This window comes from Nelusetta ayraudi, unplaced genomic scaffold, assembly GCF_046127955.1.
Source record: "Nelusetta ayraudi isolate G7.1 ecotype Tasmania unplaced genomic scaffold, CSIRO-AGI_Nayr_v1 ptg000003l, whole genome shotgun sequence".
NCBI lineage: Eukaryota > Metazoa > Chordata > Actinopteri > Tetraodontiformes > Monacanthidae > Nelusetta > Nelusetta ayraudi.
Genome location: NW_027466053.1, coordinates 3,347,840 through 3,367,444, shown reverse-complemented (window position 1 = coordinate 3,367,444; position 19,605 = coordinate 3,347,840). Strand labels below are relative to the sequence as shown.

The 19,605-nt window shown below is 42.0% G+C and overlaps 1 protein-coding gene across 2 annotated transcripts in view; it reads right to left on the bottom strand.

Annotated features, from left to right (window-relative positions):
• LOC142890440 (semaphorin-7A) overlaps positions 1–19,605 on the bottom strand; it is a 59,778-nt gene that overhangs the window by 4,193 nt on the left and 35,980 nt on the right. For both annotated transcript variants that reach the window (XM_076029475.1, XM_076029485.1), the window contains 3 exons: positions 2,123–2,238; positions 1,551–1,723; positions 1,204–1,259 (listed from right to left, as the gene is read on the bottom strand). In XM_076029475.1, the coding sequence (XP_075885590.1) occupies positions 1,204–1,259; positions 1,551–1,723; positions 2,123–2,238 (345 nt within the window). The remainder of the gene's footprint in view (positions 1–1,203; positions 1,260–1,550; positions 1,724–2,122; positions 2,239–19,605) is intronic.

Here is a 19,605-nt window from a genome sequence, read left to right as displayed (position 1 = left end):
GCTTGGTCACCAAGTTTAATACCACACATGTGCTGTGTCTCAATTCAGGAGTGTCCACCGTCTGAACGAAGCGTTCTTTGAGGACCCGGCCTAGAAGGACGGACCAAACCCCGCGTCCCCGGTAACCACTCGGGACGGTCTAGCCTTTGGCGTATTTCCTCGTTTCGTCACCGCCGTTCCCTCCGGCTGGCCAACCCCGGAAGTGACGTTTTTATAGTATCAAGCTAACCATTGGTTCGCCATCTAATGATGCCGTTGGATGATCAAATAAGTAAAATCCTACGTTAAAAACGGGATACTTTATGTGAAACTTCAATATTTAAATTTATATGTTGTGTCTTTGCCAGTATATGCCGCTAATTTCAGCTGACTTTCCAGGATCCTACGATGCTTTGCAGCAGCACGCAAAGCATCATGGGATACATAAGTCCGCGAAGGATAGTAGCGGTGCATCCTTGGAATCGGCTCAAACGAGTGCGTATTTCCGAGTACGCATTTTGAGCGTCCTAAGCACCCCTGGGAATTGGGACAAGCCTTCGCGCAAGTGCTATGACGCAACTTCCTTTCAAAATGCGTACTTCAAGGATGCAGACCCTGAATTGAGACACAGCAATGGTGTGGGGGAGAGATTCCATCTGGACATAAAAGAGATGGAGACCAGGTACAAGGGACGCTGGGATGCAGTCATGATGGTTGATTGCTGTTGGACTCTGAAGAGAGACATCCCTGCTGCTGAGCATTCGAGGGGTTAGAAGAAATTGAAGTTTATGACCTGAATTTTGCATATGGCGAGGTAACGTTCAATTTTTTATGTACTTACCTTCATCAATGTCTATGATTCAATTTACTGAAATTTAATTTTGTAACATTTAATTAATAAATTATGTTAGAAAATGTTTTTTTTTTTTCTCCTAACACCTTTTTGGATGAGAAATATTAACGAAAGTCAACTGATAATGTCACAAAAATGTCATCAATTTAATCAGAATATCGAATTTGTCAAAATCAAATTAGCATAAAAACCTGACCTGATTGAAAAAAATGGATGTCATTTTTGGATTCAGCGGTGCAAAATAGTCCTAAATAAGTTGAAAAAACCAAGACAACTTAAACAAAACAACAAATTGTAACCCAGTGTAATCATTGTTGTCAGCGTTTAAGAAAAAGGTCGAGAAAAGGACCTCTCTCCTGATAAGAACTCACCCGCTGCCTCCCCGCAGACCGACGAGTTAGAACGGTCCAGATTCTGCAGCAGCGCCCTATAGAGCAATAAAAAAATAATGAGAGATTTTTCAAACAGCAGCACATTTAAACTGCAGAGGCCGTGGCGGCTTCTTCCAGGATTATGATTGGTCCATTATGATGCCAAAAACAATCAATGAGTAATGAGTTGGACAAACATTCATGGACGATTGTGTGTGTGTTTTATTTATTATATATATATATTTATTTATTTTTAAATATATCTCTTCCTAATGTGTAATAACCTCAAATAGCTGTCAGCCGCCACCAAGGCTGTGATTGGTTCCCGCAGCGCTCACGTGACCTACCCGGTGGTGATGTTATATCCAGGCGGAATGGGGATGCATCTCCGGGCCGCCCGGTCCCAGCCGCAGTATGGGTCCCGTGACAGGATGCACTCCCTACAGGTGTCACCATAGCGGCCGCAGTCCGCCAGCGGCAACCGCTGCACCTCCATGGCCGTGCCCACATACAGGTGCCCCTAGAGGAGGGGTTGTTGTTGGTCAGTGTTGTTCCCACAATCAATCAGCCCGCTCAATCAATTTCAATGAGTCAATGATCAGAGTCAATGATTACTTGAATCACAAGTCTTTTTTTTTAAGGCGTCTCAACATTAATAACTTTTACATGATGGTTATAAATATTCTGCAGCGCCTGAATAATCCCCTGCTTGATTATTAAATGCCTGGATTGCATCAATCCATGGATGATCACATGAAATAAAACATTATCGTAAGATAGGGGCAAGACATATCCAGGTATACATAAATGTATTTTCTCACTTCTTTGTTGTGTGTTTTATTAGTCTTGCGGCCAAGTCAATCAGGCTGTGCAGTTTTCAGACCTGACCACATGAGGGAGCCGTTGTTCACCTCCTTACCTTCTGCGAGTCGATGGCCATGTTCAGGACGGGGCCCTCATTGCGGAACACAGAGTACTGTGATATGATGAAGACGCCTTCGCTGGTGTGCAGGACTTTGAGAACTTTGCCTTGTTCTGCAGAAACAAAGACACCGTGATAAAGAGGTGGTTGGTGTGTGCGTGTGTTAGCCTGTAGAACCAAGAGGCTAAAGCTCATGCTGTTTTCATCTCTATCCAAAGAAGCTGAAGCCCTAAATGATGGACTGGAAACATGTTCCACGCCTTTGATCGGCTGCGGCTTGAAGTCAAGGACCTTCTCTGTATTCTTTGGCTCAGTTAAAGCTCAGCGTCTCAGAGTCTCATCCAGACCACTGTTGTGCTGCCTTTCAGGCATATATTTGATTTTGATCTTATTTTGAAATTACATGTTAACCTGCTTTTATTTTGACGTTTGCTTGGCCTGCGCAGGAAGTTGTGGGGTCGGAGGTAACTTTATGTTAGTTTTTTTTTTTTTTTTTTTTTTAAAGGAGCCAGTTGAATCTGGGCACCTGGGTTTCTATGTTCAATCGCACACCATCAACACTGTAAATGCCACAGAAGCAATGTCGTATAAGTAAATTATTTCATAATTGGAAGCATAAGTTAATGTTTAAAAATAGTATTTACATAAGATAGCAGTTGATGTGTTTGTGTTTCGAACATTTATTCTTACATTTAGGTAAAGCACATGTGCTGAACAAAATGGTGATTTTATGTTCTGATTTTGCCACAGTTTTCACTCTGTCCATGTAACATGATGTTGAAGAGCCACAGTGAACAACAACGATGCGGTGCGTAGCAAGCAGTAGATGCAGAGGAATTAACGGTGATGTCAGCGAAAGGCAGCAACGACAGCCGTTAATCCCCAGACGAAAATTCTGGGGATTAACGCATTTTAACAAGAGGCTAAATGCATTTTTTTTTTTTTTTTTTCACTCTCAGTCGTCACAAAATAACATAGATTGCTCTTTTTAACTGTTATCCTGCAGGCCGTGCAAAGTGTTTCCAATGAGGAAGTGCTGGTGTGGCTCCTCTTTGCACTTACGAGAAGTGATGTTGTGCGACCTGTGCAACCGTAGAGACACCATTTAAAATGTGCTGCACTTTAGCCGCACCTTGGCTAGATAGCAATTAGCCCATTAGCTCATTAGCCATTTGGAAAACAAATCACTTCAGACCAAACAAATAAACCGGACGAAAGTGTGAAACAACTGTCATGCTCAATGCAAATATTTGCCTACAGGCGGTTATTAAACACAAGCACTTTCCAATTGGCTGGTTCTACAATCTGTTCATTTGTGTGGCACTCAAGGTCACCGTACAACAGTTTAAAACAGTGATATAGCTAGGAACATGATAAAACACAATACAAAAAAAAAAAACAATACACCAACAAGAACGGGGGAAGTCAGGTATATGCCTGCCTAAAGAGATGAGTTTTGACGTGGGTTTTAAAGATGCAAATGGAATCGATGTTTCTGACGTCAGGGGTGAGAGAGTTCCAGAGGCGAAGGGCACAGTGGCTGAAGGCTCTAGCCCCCATGGTGGACAGACGGAAAGAGATGTAATTCTGTTGTAATTGTAATTGTAATTATATTCTTACTTAAATTAAATTTGTGCACTTTACTTAAATCTTAATAATTTGTTTATTTAACTCAATGAATATGAGTAAGAAACCCATTCAGCATTAAAAAAAAAGTACAATACAATACAACCAAATTCCTTTGAGTAAACTGGACTCAAAACATTTTATCACGGGGATTGAAATCTTAATTTTAGGATTGCACATGCGCAGTACAGCTGAGCGGGAAACCACTGCTGCAGACTGATTTTGAAGTCGGAGGACACAGAATATCTCGTCACCAGGTGGGTTATTCATCTTTAATATACATTTCACGTGATGTTATTATTCGCACTTGTTGTGGGGCAGACCAGTTAATCATGTCAAAATCAAACTATTTACACACTACACCAAAATCGTCGAAGTTGGCCAAGCTAATATTGAATAGCAGTGTCACTTTATCTCGTCGCACGTCTGGTACTTGAGACAGCACTCGCTCACGTAGCATTATTATAGTGTAGCATCGTAGCATTTTGCCAGTGCACGAGTGTCCAACGGGCGCGCTGCGCGCTGCGATCACACACGCTTTTTCAAACATTGATTCTCAAAGGTTTTGATAGAGGCGGGTTCCGGTGTCGTCGTGAGCGGCCAGCTGATGTTGTTTCTCACTTTATCTGAGGCCTGGGTCACACTGAACGTGGAGGGCGCTTCCAATCGGCGTGCATGTTAACCAATGTAGTAGGTCACACCAGAGGCGAAGCGCCGCGCGCCTTCCCTCGCGGCTCGAGCCTTGCATTTATCGTTTCCGCGTCCGCTCTATTGTGTGCGCGATCCACGTCAATTGCACATAAAGTCGCTCAAAGAAAAACGAGAAAATCCTGTTAATTTTCAAAATAAAGCATTTCAAAATAAAATACTGCGAATGACAAACGCGTGTATCATATTTGTCCGTATCGAGAAGTGAAACAAACTTCCTTCCAAATTTTCCAAAGGGTGAGGACGAGTTAACACTTGAAAGCTCATGACAGATCCTGGAAAATGAGATGAAGAAAAGGTCACCAAATGGACGGTCAGTGAATCACCTGATGGACCAGACCTTCTCATTGAGACGTAAAGAAATTGTGGAAGAGCAGCCATCTGTAAAGCAGATGTTGGAACGTTGGCCAGCTCTTTTCTGTAAACAACAGGCAAGTATTTAAGTGAATCTGAAATATATGAATATGTCTGACCTATGTAGGTTCTTTTAAGCTAATTGTATTCTGTTTTATCCTCAAATATTTTTGCTGAATTTACTAGAGTGGCTAGCCCAGGGGTGTCAGACTCATTTTGGTTCACGGGCCACATGGGGGAAAATCTATTCCCAAGCGGGCCGGACCGGTAAAATCATGGTATGGGAATAATAACGTAAAAATAACAACAACTTCCAGTTGTTTTCTTTGTTTGTGTTCTTTGAGCACTCTGCAGTCTACATCAGTGTTGCCAACTCCCCAGTAAGGAAAGCCGCTATTGGCTGTCCTGAAAGTCGCTAGAAGTCGCCAAATGACGTCATCGTCTAATTTGCATAATTGACAATTTGCACTTGATCGCAACGCAATGACAGCAGGAAAAGTCGCTAGAGTTGTCGCTAGTCGCTTTTGAGAAAAAGAAAAAAAAAGTCGCTATGGGGAGAATAGAGACTTTTTTGGGGGAGGAAGTCGCCCAGTTGGCAACACTGCTCTGCATCAACTTTGTCTGTTTCGACAGAAATATTTTGGGGCACTGAAGGCAGCCAATAGGAGACGTGAGTGGCTGTACTTGTGCCGGTTTGCTCAGCCTCAGTATTGAGTTTGTTTGCGAAGCAGAAACGATATTGCCACACCAAGTGGACACATTTAGAACAGCGCGGGCCGGAAAAAAATGTGTTAGACACCCCTGGGCTAGCTGAAATCTGGAGCAAGATTTCTTCGAGTCCCTAGACTGTCACACACCCCGTTTCCTTGAAATCTCCTGGTCCAAAAAAGGAGTTGTTGGCAATGCACTTTCACAGATTCTTGGCCAGGTTGAGAAGAGGGTAAGTATTCTGCCATATCTTCTTTTTGACAGTTTCACACATGCGCACTCAAACACAACACAACTCATTTTCATGCACACAGTCAATCGCTCACTTTTCCATTCATGCAAGCAGTCATTAAATAACTAACTCACTATTCTTTCATTGTTTTTTCGAAACATCTTATTAGACCACTGATGTCATTGCCATGAGGACTGCTGTGTTGCGATGTCTCTCAATTTACCTCGGGATGATGGAAATAACTTCTACGTTGTCTGTTTTGTAAGTATCATAAAACACCATGCTTGTACTCAGTGATCGAGGTTAATTAAGTTAATTAAGTTTATAATTGACATTATGAGAATCATTTGTTTACAATTTAAATAATTTTGACATTTTGACAGCTGCACATATGCACACACATACACCACCCTCAATTTCACTCAGTCACACACACACACACACACACACACACACACACACACACACACACACATTCACTGATTCTATTCTCAGTGTTGTGGTAACACAGTTTCAGTTATGTTGGCATTCTTTATATCAATGCCATACATTTAGCCCAAGTTGTGAAACGGGTACCTTTCTCTTCTCCTTATTTGTTTATTTCAAGCTGTAAAAACACCTGTTTGATGTGAGACTGTAGTTAACAGTATTGTTAATGTAAGTCAGATTAACTTTGTGTAGTTGAGTTGATTCTACTTGCCATTCCTAAGTTAAACAACTTCCTCAACACAAGTTAAAATAACTTAATAGAACTGAGTACATAGAACAAGGTTACAAGTACACAGAACAAGTGAATATAAAGTACATGTAACTTAAGACTATTAATAAAATTTACTTGCCTTTTGTAAGGCAATCGGTTTCCAAAATCTTTTTAAGTAAGGCCAACTTGTTAGATTTTAGAGTGTAGTGGAGGAGGTTGGACAGGTATGGATGGGCGTGGTTATGGATGGCTTTGAATGTATGGAGGAGGATCTTGTAGTCAATGCAGTGTGTAATTCCAGCCAGTGGAGTTGGTGTAGAACGGGGGTGATGTGACAGGGGTTCTGGTGATGATATGGGCAGCTGCGTTCTGGATCAGTTGGAGTTTATGAAGGAGTTTGTGAGGGAGACCGAAGGGAAGGGAGTTACAATAGTCCAGATGGAGGTGAAGAGAGAGTGGACCAGTATTGCTGTGCTGTGGGGAGTGAGAGAAGGGTCGAGGCGGTTGATGTTTTGAAAGAGGAAGTAGGCGGACCAGATGGTGTTATTGATGTTTGGGTTTGGAATGATAGGGTGATGTTGAGGACGACACATGCTTGTTGAGTATGGATTTGGAGGAAATGAGGACTACTTCAGTTTTATCGCTGTTAGGTTTGAGAAAATTAGAGGTGAACCAGGATTTGATTTTGTGTAAACAAGCACAGGGGGAAGAGGGCAGGAAGGCGGAGGAGGGTTTGGAGGAAACATAGAGCTGGGTGTCTTCCGCATAACAGTGGAAATTAATGTTGTGTTTCCGGAAAATCAGTCTAAGTGGGAGGAGGTAGATATAAAATAAAATAGGGCCAAGGACAGAACCATGGGGAACACTGGAGGAGAGGGGTGGGAGAGATGGGATGTGAATGATTTCAACTGAATGAATTGAGTACGGCCAGAGAGACATGAGCAAAATAGTCCAGGGGTGTGTCAGAGAGTCCAACGGAGGCCAGTCTGTCAAGACGGATGGAGTGGGAGATGGCGTCAAAGGCCGCGCTCAGATCGAGGAGGATGAGGATGGATAGTAGTCCGGAGTCAGCTGCCATCAGGAGGTCGTCAGTGATTTTAAGGAGGGCTGTTTCTGTGCTCTGATGGGGGCGAAAGCCAGACTGGAACTGTTCATACAGGTTATTGTTTGAGAGGTGAGCCTGGATGTGTGATGCAACTACTTTTTACAGGATTTTGGAGAGAAATGGCAGGTTGGAGATGGGACGGAGGTTATTGAAGATGTTGGGGTCTAAACCAGGTTTCCTCAGTATTGGAGTGTATTTGAAAATATGTTCCTTTTCAGCACTGCTGATGCATGAATGTTTTAGCTCTGAGTGAGCTCTGACTCATGAATTGTGTTTTCCTGTTTTCTTTTCTCACTTGTTCAAATTTCCACTGATGGAGTCGAGTGGAGACGCTGTAGACCGGCCTGATTTTATAAATGGAAGAAACATCATCATTTCAGCGGAGAGCCATCGTTCGCCTTCAGGGTGAGTAGTGGATAGTAAAACCATCAGTCAGGAGAGAGTCATACTCAGAGTGGATCCAGGTTAAAATTTATCTTAGTTTTAGAATCCAGCGTGAGAACCCACGGTTAGTGTGGGAACCCAGGGTTAGTGTTAGAACCCATGACAAGGGAGTTAAATAAACTCCATCTAGTGATGGGTAGATGAGGCCTCGTGAAGCATTGTGGCACATTACAACAAATGTATTGATACTGTGTTGGTATTTCATGCAGTCCATTTACCATTGTTACTCAGTACAACACCTGTTGGATGGTAAACATTATTGCAGGCAACAGAATTAAGCAACTCCGCTGACCATGATGACCTGGTATATACACAATAATATTTATTACTGTATTAGTTTATTTTATTTTATTCATTTAATCATAACCTATAAAGGCTGAAGCCTTTATAACAGCCGAAGGAAAAAAAAAAACAAATTCGCAATTTGACTGAAAGAGGCTCAGGCAGAAGCAAAGATATCCATCTTAAGCTACACAAAGCATTGTTCATTCATTCATCTTCTATACCCGCTTATTCCTATTCAGGGTCACGGGGGTCTGCTAGAGCCTATCCCAGCTGTCTTAGGGCGAAGGCAGGGTGACACCCTGGACAAGTCAGCAGTTCATCGCAGGGCCACATAGAGACAAACAACCATTCACACTCACATGCACACCTACGGACAATTTAGAATGCTCAATTGACCTCACATGCATGTTTTTGGACTGTGGGAGGAAGCCGGAGTACCCGGAGAGAACCCACGCAGACACAGGGAGAACATGCAAACTCCACACAGAAAGGTCCCAGGTCCGGGCCCCAAAATCGAACCCACGACCTTCTTGCTGTGAGGCGGCAGCGCTAACCACTGCGCCACCGTGTCGCCACAAAGCATTGTATCAAGTGGAAAGAAAAAACTAACATACACATGTACTTGCGTACATACATAGCTCTTTTCCCCTTTTTTCAATTATAGACGTGACTCCCAAAAATAATTGCACACAATGATTTTTTTGAACCTAACAAAAGAAGTACATTGCTTAAGTTTGAGATCACCACTATTCCACAGCTGAACTCCTTTAAAAGAAATATTTTCTTTTAGCTTTTTTTTCTCTGAATGAGGCATTGTACTCAGTGATCGAGGTTGTGCGCATGGAAACCAAGATTTCTGTCTAATTGTTTTTACTTTTCTCAATGTCAACAGGATTGGCAGACTACACTCAGGTTCCTGTGGGGGTATTGACTGTTATACCCGAAGTCCATCAGCGTCCAGGTCCTGATGTTCTACATCTTCAACCATCCAGCGTTGCTGTCATTCTTGAAGGTACAATTGTCATGGATGACATTGGAAGCCACGATCAAGCACTTTGCCCTGTATTTGGGCTAATCTATGGCCTGCATCTTGACTATCCAAAAACACTAAAAAAACACCTTTGAATTCATTCAGAGGGTGATGCTCAATCTGGGTGTAGGTAACCTAAAGCCCAAATTTCAGAGCTTGAAAAATGCACTTTTGCAGTAGAAGCTCAAAGCTGGATGCACCTACAGTTTTGGATGCTGTCACTTTTCCTGGCGCTGGCACTTTTTCTATGTGTTAAGCTATTCTATCTCTTTCTCTCTTTCTTTCAAATCTAGTTAATTAAGTTTATAATTGACATCATGAGAATCATTTGTTTACAATTTAAATAATTTTGACATTTTGACAGTTGCACATATGCACACACATACACCACCCTCAATTTCACTCAGTCACACACACACACACACACACACACACACACACACACACACACACACACACACACATTCACTGATTCTATTCTCAGTGTTGTGGTGTTGTGTTAGATTTTAGAGTGTAGATTTTACTCTATTTTTGAGTGGGACCAAATGTTAGAGTTTAATTGGCACTTTGTTTTTTTTACTGTGTACAAACAGCTTAATGGCCATCTTGAGCGGAATAAGATTACTGGCCCTGTCCGGGCCCCAAAATCGAACCCACGACCTTCTTGCTGTGAGGCGGCAGCGCTAACCACTGCGCCACCGTGTCGCCACAAAGCATTGTATCAAGTGGAAAGAAAAAACTAACATACACATGTACTTGCGTACATACATAGCTCTTTTCCCCTTTTTTCAATTATAGACGTGACTCCCAAAAATAATTGCACACAATGATTTTTTTGAACCTAACAAAAGAAGTACATTGCTTAAGTTTGAGATCACCACTATTCCACAGCTGAACTCCTTTAAAAGAAATATTTTCTTTTAGCTTTTTTTTCTCTGAATGAGGCATTGTACTCAGTGATCGAGGTTGTGCGCATGGAAACCAAGATTTCTGTCTAATTGTTTTTACTTTTCTCAATGTCAACAGGATTGGCAGACTACACTCAGGTTCCTGTGGGGGTATTGACTGTTATACCCGAAGTCCATCAGCGTCCAGGTCCTGATGTTCTACATCTTCAACCATCCAGCGTTGCTGTCATTCTTGAAGGTACAATTGTCATGGATGACATTGGAAGCCACGATCAAGCACTTTGCCCTGTATTTGGGCTAATCTATGGCCTGCATCTTGACTATCCAAAAACACTAAAAAAACACCTTTGAATTCATTCAGAGGGTGATGCTCAATCTGGGTGTAGGTAACCTAAAGCCCAAATTTCAGAGCTTGAAAAATGCACTTTTGCAGTAGAAGCTCAAAGCTGGATGCACCTACAGTTTTGGATGCTGTCACTTTTCCTGGCGCTGGCACTTTTTCTATGTGTTAAGCTATTCTATCTCTTTCTCTCTTTCTTTCAAATCTAGTTAATTAAGTTTATAATTGACATCATGAGAATCATTTGTTTACAATTTAAATAATTTTGACATTTTGACAGTTGCACATATGCACACACATACACCACCCTCAATTTCACTCAGTCACACACACACACACACACACACACACACACACACACACACACACACACACACACACATTCACTGATTCTATTCTCAGTGTTGTGGTGTTGTGTTAGATTTTAGAGTGTAGATTTTACTCTATTTTTGAGTGGGACCAAATGTTAGAGTTTAATTGGCACTTTGTTTTTTTTACTGTGTACAAACAGCTTAATGGCCATCTTGAGCGGAATAAGATTACTGTGTGTACAGAAAACAGACAGGAAATTAGACCATTGTGGTTATCATCTGGGTTGATGACATGATAGTAGCTGCCAGTAACAATGACCTCCTGAACAGGTTCAAAGACACTATGAAGGCACAATTCCATATGAAAGATTTGGGGAAAAGATCATGTTTCCTGGGCATATAGTTTGAACAAAGGGAAGGTGAAATCATAATGAATCAGAAAAGATACATCCAAAAGATGCTTGAACGGTACGGGATGTCAGAGTGCAAACCTAGGTATACACCAAGTGAGCTTTAAGGTAGAAGGATTTAACAGTGAGGAGAATGACGGCAATGAAATTGCCAATCCAAAAGTGTACCGTGAAATTGTGGGCAGTCAGATTTATGCCATGGCATGCACTAGACCTGATATAAGTTAGTAAACTGTCTCAAACACTAGCGAGTCCTAAAATTGAGAATTTAGTGACTGGCTGCAAAACAATGTTCTGAGGGACCTAAAGGGGACCAATGACTATAAGTTGAGTTTGAAGAAACATGATGAGAAATTAAATCTCATAGGATTCAGTGACTGAGACTGTGCATCCTCAGTGGAAGATAGATGCGGCACTACCGGATACTGTTTTCGTCTCACCAAAGAGGGACCCATTATATACTGGAAATCAAATAAACAGCCTACAGTAGCCCTTTCGACCTGTGAGGGTCAAGTGGGGGTGTTGGATTGTGTGTTCTCATGTTTGTATTTCTTATTTGCACTGTTTAAACATTATTATAATGTGACGTTATTTGCCTTTATTGTGAAATAATTCACAAGATATGCATAACACTTCCTTTTCTTTTTTTCTCTGCAGTCTGCTTGCTAGTTTTGTCCAAGAGCGAAATTGACATGACTGTTGAGGAATATGCTGCACGGAAAGTGAAAATAAATACATAAAAGAACAACAAACGGTGCATTAATTATTTATGGATGAACAGAACCGGCATTGGCAGAAAAACACAGGAAATGGGGTTACGCAAGTCTAGGCAGTAATATAAAACCAAATACAAATAAAATATAGAATAAAAAAAAAAAAATCGAAAATGAGTTTGGCCAATGTTAAACTCTTCACATAGTCTTCTTGTTTTGTCAGGGGATTCATCGAGACAATTAATTCACTTTTTAGTCACCAAAGAGTCAACCATCGCGCATCGTAGTAGAGAAGTGCCTTTACATTGTTCTTTTTATAAATGGCTCTAAGTTTTTCGTCTGTTGGGTTGTATAATGATGTTGCTGGTGCTTCCCCCTTCAATTAAAGGAGTTTTGAGTCTTCTAATGTCTTGTAACATTTTTTTTTTAAACAATACTGGGATCAGTATCAATAAAATCCTAACGATATATATCCCTACTCACAAGGCACTGAGGACGCAGGAGTGAAGCAAAACTGTAGATATAGCTGGAAGAGGTGTACTTGCTTATTAGCTGACATAAGATCGAAATGGTCCCACGCGGCGGACATTTTTCTCTTTTTTCGGGCTCCAAGTCACAGCTTGAAGTGCAATGGCTTCTTTCTTTTTTTTTCGGTAGAGAGGTTGACAAGTGTGCTTCCTTCTAAACACAGTTTGGCAACGGGGTGACGGACAAAGCAGCGTCTGTATTGGGCGCTTGACTTTTACTTAAACCGAAACACGCAATGACACAGGTTTTCGCTCTATGAGCTTGACACATGTGCCAACACAACAGGGATCCATCACTACTTCGTGTTATAACCCTGGGTCAGTTTTTGACCCCATGTTAGAGGTAGCACCCAGGGTGAGAACTGATAGTTCCAACACATTATTAGTGTTAGGACCCACTTTAGAACCCAGGTTTAGTTTTAGAACACGGTGTTAGAACTCAGGGTTGAACACAGGGCTAGTGTTAGAATCCATGGTCAGAAACCTGTGTTAGAACACAGGACTGGAGTTAGAACCCATGGTTCCTGTTGGGATTTTGGGTCAGTCGATGTTCATGGTCACTCTGAAAGAACTGACCCCTGAAAGTTAATCTTTCACAAGACAGAAAAGAAACCACAACCAGAACTTCTGTTTTGTTTTTTGTTTGTTTTTCTGCGGTGGAAATCTGAGTTCTGCCAAAAGTTCCAGTGTCAAAATGATAGGCTTCCTTTTTCTCTCTTTTCTTCTGCAGAGATTTACAATGTTTTCCTGGACACAGACGTCTTTACTCCATGTTTGATCCGTTGCCTCCTCCCAGAAAGATCTCAGCTCCTCACACATAGCATGGTATTCGTGCTGGCTGCCTCCAGGAGGCGCTCTTGCCTTCTGTCTGTGCTCAAATTACCTTTTGCCGATCTTTTTTTTTTTTCTTCGCATAAACTTCAAATTCAATTTTTCTTTTTTCATCTCCACTTTCTTGTCACAGATATGAGCTGGTTATGTTCAGCTCTTTGATCAAGATGGCACCAAAAATAGCGGGGAGTCGCTACGAAGGAGGCAGTGGATATAGACTCCAAACCCCTTTACCTCTAAAGCCAGCAAACCCGATATCACACTGAGTTAGAGATAAAAACAAAAAAAACAACAACTCATCATCATCATCATCTGGACAGAAAGTAGACCTGAAACAAACACCAGTCTCCTTTCCCACCACCACTACCGCCCGGCAGCTCACTGCTGTTTTTGTGTCTCAACCGACACAAGCAGTCGATTTGTCAGCCACAACTTTCATCATCACATCATCTAATCAGACGCTCACTGATGGTCCTCAACTCCAGTGGACCGAGGTTGGTGTTTATCCCATTGCTGGTTCCTGTCCTATGGCTCACCAAGGACCTGTGGCCTAATTCTAGCGACAATCAAATTCAAAGTTTAGCATCCACAAGGTGTGAGAAAAATTGTCACTGACTCACACAGTTTGAGTCTGAATCTAAAATCTGTTTACGTGGTAAAAGTTAATTCACGGAAATGACTCAGAAAATCACTAACTTACTCATCCAATCTCGGTCCAAACACTGATGTCTCCCAGCTCCACTGAACACTTTTCAATGTTGCTGTAGGACAACAGATTGACCAGCTTTTCAATCCTCCTTGGGAAATTAGTTATTTTCATGCAGCATGTTTATTACTGCAGTGTTACTTTGATCTCGTAACCGCCCTCCCTACACTGCTGCTGTTCTGATTTCTGCTGCGTCTCCAAAGACATTAAAATCAGGACAATTGAGGCTCAACTCTGTCGACATTTCCTCTCAGGACCTGAACATGGTCACACGGTGGCGGCCAACTGGGACCTGAAGTGAGTCAGAATATGAAGGTTTAAAAAAAAAAATTGCAAACATCCAGCAGAGTGACTGGCAGCGGTGGCCGCAAGATTTTCTCTACTGTTTGTCAGAAGGGAGCCGAGGAGTCGAGAGACTCGTCAGGTCTGCAGCAAAACAAACATCCTTGAAGTGTCACAGGAGAAGGCCAAGAGGGGCTCGGACTATAAAAAGCAGCTTCACCAGGATTCAGACTGTCACCAGCGTATTTCATCCACTTCCTGTTTGTTCTGAAAAGAATAAAGCTTCTCATGATTAAGTGAATGGAAGAAATCAATGTCGGCCCTGCGATGAACTGGCAACTTGTCCAGGGTGTCCCCCTGCCTTCGCCCTAAGACAGCTGGGATAGGCTCCAGCAGACCCCCGTTACCCTGAATAGGAATAAGCGGGTATAGAAGATGAATGAATGAATGAAGAAATCAATGTCCTTTATTAGAGGTAGATGAAGTTTTAGTTGGCATTTAATCTTTGATCAGTTTAATAAACCTCCAGAGTCAACCTACCACTACAGCCATTTTAGCCCATCGCCTATTGAAGGTATGCACATGCACTTTGATAAAACCTGAAGTTTCAAACGATAGCAGAAACCTTGACAAAATGAGACAGATGATTAAATGCCAACACAAAGTTGTAGATGTGGATTATCAACCGCATTTAGGAGCAACAGAAATGAAATAAGGGCCATAATATACACAATAAAACACATCCTCACAGCTGACTGGCACCACGAAAACTGAAATCGGCTCAAAATTGAGACGTTTAACAATGAATACAGTCAATATGTTAGAGTCATTGTTTGGTCTACGGATGTCAGTTGGCTTTCGGGGATCATCTAGGATAAGGAGAGTTAATCTTCTCGTATCCCATTTTTATTTGGGACTTGCTCCCAGTAGCTCCGATAACAACAGGCAAACTTGGAGGATTTTACTTGGAGGTTTTGGGCCAATTCCAATTCCTCACTTAACTCCTCAATCTCAACCCTCGCCCTTAACCCTCAGTCTTTGGCCCTCAAAAATAAGTGTAAGGGCTTAGAAATGGGACACCCCTTAAGTGCAGTTACGTCTTCAGACTGTGGGGGGCGGCCTTACGCCAAAGCTACGTCCAGTCAGTCAAGAAGACGACGACGACGAAGAAGGAGATAAAGAAGAAGACGACGAAAAAGAAGAAGTCCTCCGTCGCTACACAAAGAGGTATACAAGTAACGGGAAGCCGGGACCGCCGGTCCGGCTGACAAACATCGTAAAGTAAAAACAAAAATGTTACGCAACAACAATGTCAAAAATCCATAAAAAAAAGTATTAAACTAAGACAATAAAATGGTTTGGTAATATTCATATCTTTATTAACTAAGAAAATACTTCCATTTGTAGTTTGCTTTTTTCATCGCCATTTTTCGAAGACGTCTTGGCGAAAAAAACGCAATGCCTTCTGGGTAGCCCTTACTGCCAAGGGTGGTGCCGGAAAATCTCAATATTGAGGGCGATACAGCCCTTAAACTTGTCCTTCAACTTGTCCTTCTGAGAATTGGGACAGCCCTTGCACTTCGCGGAAGCGCGCATTTTTGAGATTGAGGGTTGAGATTGAGGGTTAAGGGAGGAATTGGAATTCACCCTTTATCCTTCGGGTATCATACTGCCCTGTCAAATTTTACACTGGGCTTATGATGATGATGATGATGATTGCAAATGCGCAAAAAAAAAAAAAAAAATACAAAAAAGCACCTGGCAAACGATCAAAGAAGGAGGAAGACGGTGGAAAGGGTCCCTGGGAGACCAGACAGACGGTTTCCAGTTTAGTTCTTAATCTGACTGGAAGTCGGGAAACGGCTCTGTCCCTCAGCTCTGCCTGTCTGGCTGCCTGTCTGTACCCAATGACTCTGTGGGCTGGGCTCCCCAGTGTGCAGGGCCTTGAGATTGATGATTCATGCTCTCTCAGGGGCCCTCGTGCACGGCTAGCCGCCACCGCAGGCGTCTAGTCGCTCCACTTGAACCACGAGAATCGAGAGGTCAATGAGCCATCAGCTCCCATAAAGCTCAAACCAAAAAAAATCATCAAGCAGGACGCCAAATGAACTTTAAAGTGGGTTTTTAAATTTGCCTGCTGTTGAAAAAAACTCCAGTGGATTTAATTTGGAAAGGTCTCATGCCCGGTTCACACTGGATGCGGAAGCGCCATTAAGCAAAGACTCCTTCCATTCAGCGCCTATGTTAACCAATGTAGTAGTTCACACCAGACGCAAAGTGGTGCACACCTCCCCTCGTGGCTCGCGCCATGCCATTGTTTCGGTGTCTGCTCTGTTTTGTGTGCGAGCGGGTGAGCAATCTGTATCAACTGGACAGGAAGTTGCTCAAAGAGAAACGAGAAAATCTGGTTAATTTTCAAAATAATGCGATTTTCAAAATAAAATAACGCTTATAAATTAGATCATATTATGTAGTATTATATAGTGTATGTTATATTTGTCAGTATCTTGTATCAGAGTGTGAGAGAGATGAAACACGCACACGTGAAAGTGAGCAACGGAGTGGGCTGGCTACGGGGCCGGGGGTGGGGTTTTGGGTGTCACAAACAAACAGAGAAAGAGCGAGAGAGAGAAGAGGCAGAGAGGATTTGTTGTGAAGTCAAGATGGACGATGTAAAATTGATCGAAATTGAAGTGGAGAAGTAGAAGGAGTTCAATAGAAGTCAACAGCAGCTGAGCAGAAGCGCTTGTCGACCGTCGCGGAGCCGTTCGCGTCTAATGTAAACCAGAGGGCTGCGGTAAGCTTACCCAATCATGAGTTGACATAATCATCATATATAAACCAACCAATCATCGTGGATTATTTTTTCCCCCACATATCTTTATTCAGCAGACAGTTTTCTCATCGACAGTAATGCGTAGTGTCTGAGTGACGCTACGTCGCTACTGGAGTCTAAAAATAGCGGCACTACAGAAAAAGCTATTTGGTTCAAAAGGAGCGGCACTACCGTGGCACTACTGGAAAATGTAGTTAGCTCTAGTAGCGGCTCTACTTCTAGCACACTACTGCCCATTACTGGAACCGGGCATCAGAGTCCTGCTGAGATTTATTATCAGAGTGCTTCTCAAATCAAGGAGCAGCAGCAGTTGATTAATGACGATTAATCAAGACAGAGGACACTTGAAAGTCAAGAGGACGGCAGGGAACAATCAGCTGTGGAATCCAGAACCTTTTTATGTGGGTTCTCTTGGCTGTGGCATGTTGTTCCACAGTCGAAAAATCCTGCAAATGCACTGGAAGAGGGCAGTGGAGAGCATCAGCTGTTTGGTTTCCCCACCAGAATGGGGGAAGAACAACCAATCAGAATCAGTTCGATCAATTGATTAACCTCGACGACGCTGCGCTGGCAGGTGTAACCCAATAACATTTGGGTTGAACGCTGCAACAAATATATTTCTCCAAACTAATTTCACCCACAGCGCATGGAGATTGTTATTTTTATGTTTTGTTTTTTTTGTTTTTTTTTAAATGGTATCCCCTGTAGCTCCTGGGCTTTGCAGGGAATATACCGGAAGTTCCATCATGGTACAAGAGCGACGCCATAGGGAACGTTGGCTCGGTGGTGATTCCATCAGTCATCAGGCCGGAGATGCCTGAGACACCTGCAGTGTGAAGACCAAATCACTTCAGTGTCTCGCTGCATCTGCTGATGAACATTGAAGGTGATGAGGGTGAAGGAAAAAGGAAGCAGTGGTGGGAAGGTGGGGGTGGAGGAGGATGTGCTACAGGGATTCACAGGAACATCAGAGATTTTCTGAGCTTTGACTTCGACTCCTCAGTTTCCTCCTCTGAGCGGAGCACATCCTCATCCTCAGCAGAGCCGACACTGAATAGCTTTATAGCATGTGAAGAGGAAACAGGAGGTGCTGCAGCAGCATTCAAGTGGGCTGCCACAATGTTCCCTCTCATCTTACTGTGTGCTCAAACGCACACACAAATACACATACACCCACCCACCCACCCACCCACACACACACACTTGGTTGCCATGGAGATTTTCCTAGAGGCTTGAAGCAGGTTCTGAAGTGGGAGCCACAGGCTGCCGCTGATTATCAGACAGGCCAAACAGATTTCTTAGCCTGGAGCCTCAAGTACAAAAGGTATGTACTCACAAAAACCTGTTGTAGCCTGAGTGAAGCCAGTCTCAAGGCATGGTGCTCAATTGTTCACTCTTTGGTGACTAAAAAGTGAATTCGTAGTCTCGATAAAACCCCTGGAAAAATGAGAAGGCTATGTGAAGAAAATAATATTGCCCAAACTTATTTTTGATGTTTTTGTTTTATGTTTTATTTGAATTTTGCTTTCATATTATTGCCTGGAATTTTGCTAACACCATTCCCTGTGTTTTTTTGCCAACATTTTGTCTATGAACCAAAAAGAGGAGCTCGTCGTCGCCAGTTGTCTTTAGGCATTTTATGATAACAAAAGCTGCAAGTAATTCATCTCATGTAGTTGTTTTATTTGAAACATCATCACAATGTTTTTCTTTAAAAATAAATAAAAAAACAAATCAAAACTTGCTGGATGCGCATCATGTGTCTCATCTCTTTGGTCAGTCATTAATTGCCTGGACTGTTTTTGTCGGGGCAAACTATTCAGAACTTTTTTAAAAAGCCTCTGAATTTCTTTGGGTGTTTAGTAGCCCAAAGTACGCAAATTAAAGACGTGCATAATGTTTAGTGACTTGATTTTTGCCGGCGCTCTGTAGCATTTATAGTGCAATCCATGTTGGTGACCTGTAGAATTACTCAATGGAAGCCAGTAATATATTTTCCACCTAATGTCGAATCTAGACCGTGTGCACAATTATTAGGCAAGTTGTATTTTTGAGGATTAATTTTGCTATTGTACATCTAGAGTGCTTTTGGTCAATCCAAAATGTGAACAAATCATCAAACCTGAACATTTAAGTAGTAAAAGTGAAGTTCTGGCTTTCTTATGAGAATATCTTTATATACACCATTATTCGGCAACTATTAGTGTGCACAATTATTACGCAACTAAATAAAAAACAAACATTTTCCCATCTCACTTGTTTATTTTTACCTGTTAAAGTGAGAATAATAAAACAATATCAAAATTAACAAATAAACATTTCATAAATTAAAAAAATTATTATTAATAATAATAATAATAATAATAATAATAATAAATAATAATAACAACAATAATAATAATAATAATAATAATGAGAGCAGGC